This window comes from Otolemur garnettii, unplaced genomic scaffold (assembly GCF_000181295.1).
Source record: "Otolemur garnettii isolate 467f Iridium unplaced genomic scaffold, OtoGar3 scaffold00018, whole genome shotgun sequence".
Lineage (NCBI taxonomy): Eukaryota > Metazoa > Chordata > Mammalia > Primates > Galagidae > Otolemur > Otolemur garnettii.
Window position 1 is genome coordinate 20,126,114 of NW_003852413.1, and position 4,489 is coordinate 20,130,602.

At 48.9% G+C, this 4,489-nt stretch overlaps 1 protein-coding gene across 1 annotated transcript in view; it reads left to right on the forward strand.

Annotated features, from left to right (window-relative positions):
• Positions 1-1,884, forward strand: part of ITGA2B (integrin subunit alpha 2b) — a 17,294-nt gene extending 15,410 nt beyond the window's left edge. Inside the window, exons 27-29 of the mRNA XM_023511240.1 lie at positions 143-242; positions 421-537; positions 1,626-1,884. Coding sequence (XP_023367008.1) covers positions 143-242; positions 421-537; positions 1,626-1,685 — 277 coding nt within the window. The 3' untranslated portion in view covers positions 1,686-1,884. The remainder of the gene's footprint in view (positions 1-142; positions 243-420; positions 538-1,625) is intronic.
• Positions 1,885-4,489: the final 2,605 nt, after the last annotated feature.

Below are 4,489 nucleotides of genomic sequence, written 5' to 3' on the forward strand. Positions count from 1 at the left end.
TAAGGCAAGGGCAAGGCTAACTCTGGGCGTCAAGGGGAGGATTGGGGGGGGGGCGGGGGGGTGTCTCCCGGCAGGCTGTCTGGGGCTTGGACTCCTGCAACCAATAAGTCTTCCCTGGTTTTCACCGCCTCCCCATCCAGAGACCCCTGGATCAGTTCATCCTACAGTCGCACGCTTGGTTCAACGTCTCCTCCCTTCCCTATGCCGTGCCTGCCCTCAGCTTGCCCAGCGGGGAGGCTTGGGTGAGAATGGAGCGACCCAGCGGAGGACAGAAGTCCGGCAGGACTCACTGGCCTCCCTGGGTCTGCCGGGTGTGTGGTATGGGTGGGTGGTTTGGCTGGGGGTCAGCAGTCCCAAGTTAGAGTCTTTGTGAAAGGCAGCTGTCAAGATGACTGAGGAGACTCCTGGGTTTGTCCCCAGGTGGAAACAAAATTGCTTCGGGTCTTGGAAGAAAAGCCTGTTCCAATCTGGTGGGTGCTGGTGGGTGTGCTAGGTGGCCTGCTCCTGCTCACTCTCCTTGTCCTGGCCATGTGGAAGGTGAGGAGTGAAGGAGGGTGGAGTCCCCAGGTGGGCAAAGGCTTCCCCCTGCCCTACCTCACAGGGAGGCAGAAAGACATGATGGGTAATTCAGGGATAGTTGGACCTATGTCTTCACTATTAGAATGTCATTCTCCAGGGATCTCAAGACCTGAAATTCTAAAGCCTTTAGCCCTGGGCATGGGGGGTGAGACCAGAAACAGTCAGAGGGAATGAGTCCTACCTTCAGGAAATTCTGACTGAGGAAAGCAGAGTTCATCTTCTCACAGCTCTGTCCTTCCCTTCAAGTGAGGCAGGAGAACCAAGAACTAGTCCAGACCCTGCTTCTTCCTCCTTAGAGGACTGGGAGAGTTAGTCGCACCTCTGCATCTGGAGACAAGTGTTCATGCCCTGGGAAGAAGACCTGGTGCTTTCAGGGAAAACCACACATTAGGCCTATAATAATCAAATGCATGTCATAATGTGCTTAAGTCATGCAGTATTTAAGAAAAATTGAAGGAGGCCAGGCCCAGTGGCTCACGCCTATAATTCAAGCACATTGGGAGGCCAAGGCAGGAGGATTGCTTGAGCTCAGGAGACCATCCTGAGCAAGAGCAAGAGGCTGTCTCTACTACAGACTAGTTGTGCATAGTGGTGGGCACCTGTAGTCCCAGCTACTTGGGAGGCTGAACCCAAGAATATGAAGTTGCTGTGAGCTATGATGCCATAGCACTTCATCCAGGGTGACAAGAGTGAGACTCTGTCTCAAAAAAAAAAAAAAATGATGGGAAGGCAGTGCCTGTGGCTCAAAGGAGTAGAGCACCGGCCCCATATGCTGGAGGTGGCAGGTTCAAACCCAGCCCCGGCCAAAAAAAAAAAAATTGATGGGAGAAAAAACAAAAATTAAAGAAGGAAAATCAATGATTTGTTACCTATATTATCTCCAAATGGCAAAAGGCCTTTATCTGTGCACATGGTGGAATACATGTTCCATGCTGGTCCTGGGAACAGAACCTTGCAGCTGGCTGGTTTAAAGCATAGTTCCTTACCATGCTCTGGGACCTAAGGATCATCTGTATACACTGACCCTGGCTCCTGTGCACCTCCAGGTTGGATTTTTCAAGCGGAATCAGCCACCCCTGGAAGAAGAAGATGAAGAGGAGGAATGATGGCACAGCCCTCTCCCTGCCCCTATTCTAGCCGGGAATGCTGGATGGTGCCTGCTGCACCCCTTCTTCTCTGAGTTGCCTCTGAGCTCTCACACCTATGGGTTAGAACTGTTCCAAGGGGCCTCCTGGTATTCTTCCCCTCCCAACATAGCTGGGCCATTCCCTTTCCTGCTGCCCAATAAAGAGACTGATCCTCAAACCCCAATATGCTAACTCCTTTGGGGGCCAGAGGGAGGGGACTTAGGCATGGTGAGCAAACAGTCTCTGCCAGGACAATGGTTGCAAATAACTGCCTTTAAGGAGTGTCAGAGAGTAGAGCATGGTGGAGTGGGGGTTAGGTGTGAGAGAAATTAGGGGGAATGGGTGGCAGGTCCTCCAAGAGAGACTGGGGGATGGGCATGTCTGAAGGTGGGTGGGATGGAGGCAGGATCATCAGAGAAGGAAGGCAGGGTCCCTGGTGGACAGCTTAAAATAGTGTATGATTTTGGAGAGGTAAGTTTATCAGGATGACCTGAGGCTTGGAAAAAGAGCACTCTCCCTGCCTTCCTACCAAAAAAGGCATTTAAATCTGTATTTGGAGTGAGATGAGGCAGAGGGAGGCAGTGTGACATCTAGGAAGGGAGCAGGCATTGCTCTTGAGCTATGCTGCTCTTCCCACTGCCCTACCAAGAACGGTCTTCAGTCAGAAAAGAAGGCAAGGAATGGAAGACAACATTCCCAATTGCAGTGATTAGAGTTAGGGACGGAGGTGAGGAGGTGCCCTAGAGTCCTGAGGAATCTATTGATTCATGTGTTCAAGTAATATTTATTGAGCACCTGCCAAGTGCCTGGTACTATTTCAGTGCTGGGATGGAGCAGTGAACAGAATGAAGTCCCTGCCCTCATGGAACTTACATGCAAATAGAGGTAAAAAGTAAATAAATAAATATATGGTTTGTGGTGGTCAGTGCTATGAGTGAAAATCAAGGTAAGGAGATGGTAATAAAAAACATTGGGTGCTGGGAGGGGGCTGACACCTTAGGTAGTGTGGTCAGGAAAGAGCCTTGGTGCCTGTAGCTCAATGGTTAGGGTGCCGGCCACATATACCAGGGCTGGCGGGTTCGAACCTGGCCCAGGCCTGCTAAACAACAATGACAACTACAATAACAACAAAAAAATAGCTGGGCATTGTGGTAGGCGCCTATAGTCCTAGCTACTTGGGAGGCTGAGGCAAGAGAATCGTTTAAGCCCAAGAGTTTGAGGTTTCTGTGAGCCGTGACGCCACAGCACTCTACTGTGGTTTACATAGTGAGACTGTAAGAAAGAAAGAAAGAAAGAAAAGAAAGACCTCTCTGATGAGATGAGCCAAGGGATGAGTGAATGTGTCAGGGGCATGGGAATATAAAGTGTTCTGGACAGAAACAGCAGCCATGAAAAGGCCCTGAAGAAAGAGCAGGCTCAGGGCATTTACACAGAAGCAAGGAGGTCCATGTGGCTGGAGGCAGGTTGACAAAGGGTGCAGGAGATGATGTGAAGGTCAGACAGGCCACCCTGTGACTATGGAGAGGACTTTGGACTTGATGTTAAGTGCTGGGGGAAGCTACTAAAGAACAAACTTTCCTTACGAGAGCTGTTGGCGTTTTATTTTACCCAAGGGGTAAATGGTAAATTCTGAAAAGAATAATTTAACATCCATGCATGGCAAGTTTCAGAACAGGTTTCTAGTTGGGTGACTGTGAGCAGTTAAGAAAAGATTAAGCCATGATCCTTGAACATCAGCCAAATTCCCTTCTCCTTCTGTCACTGCAATTGGATGGCCCCAGACCACTTATTTTGATCCAGCAAAGCATTTGGCATTTGTCCTTATAGACAAGACAGAAATGTGAGCTGGATTGTAGAGACTCAGATTTAGACCTGAACAAGTCTGATAAAGCTGAAGGAGATCTCTATGGGGGTGTCCCAAAGCTTCACCCTGGTACAGGGTTGTTTGGCAAGGTCACAAGGACTTTGAATGGAGGCAGAGAGAGCCAGTCTTCACTGGTGCAGATGGCTACTGCTGAGAGGGAGCTCCAATACAATGGATGACTGAAGCAGATTCAAGCAGCCTTGACAGATTGTAAAGTTGGGTTGAAACCAAGAAGATGAAATTCACCAGGGATGAGTGCTAAGTCCTGTGCTGAGGTTCCAAAAATCTTGTTACATAATAATAGGACTGGGAAATCTGGTTAGACAGAAATTTCTGTTAAAAAGAAAGAAGAGAACAGAAAGGAGTGAAGAAAGGATGTAAGGACAGAAGAAAGAAAGAATGAAAGAAAAAAGAAAGGAGAGAGACAGACAATGGTGTTTTAATTTTGTCCACACATACTTATCACAAGGTCCTCTTAAGTCAAGACCCAACCAGTGGACCCAGCCAGGAAGGGAGCCCACTGTTCTCTGGGGATGAGGTCCTTTCCTTGAGTATCCAGCCCCTTCCTGGGCACCACATTGTGAGAAAGAGAAGGTGACAAACCAGAGAGAACCCGCAAAGGGATACCAGATTAGCTGAGGATTTGGCCACATGGAAACCGAGTGATGTGACAACCAAAAACATTGAACTGGAAGGAAAGAGAGCTTGGCTGTGGCCAGGGCAGGCAAATAGCTGTCTTCAAATGCAGGTTAATGACTGAAGAAAAAGAAAGACCTGGTTTGTCATTCCAGAAGCCAGAATCGGTAGGACTACCCAGTGATTTTCAGTAGGAGAGAAAGGGTGCTCCCACCTCCACAAGAGCTTTCTAACCATTATGACAGCCTAGCAATAGCTCTTAGTACCTGGGCAGAGGTGAGCC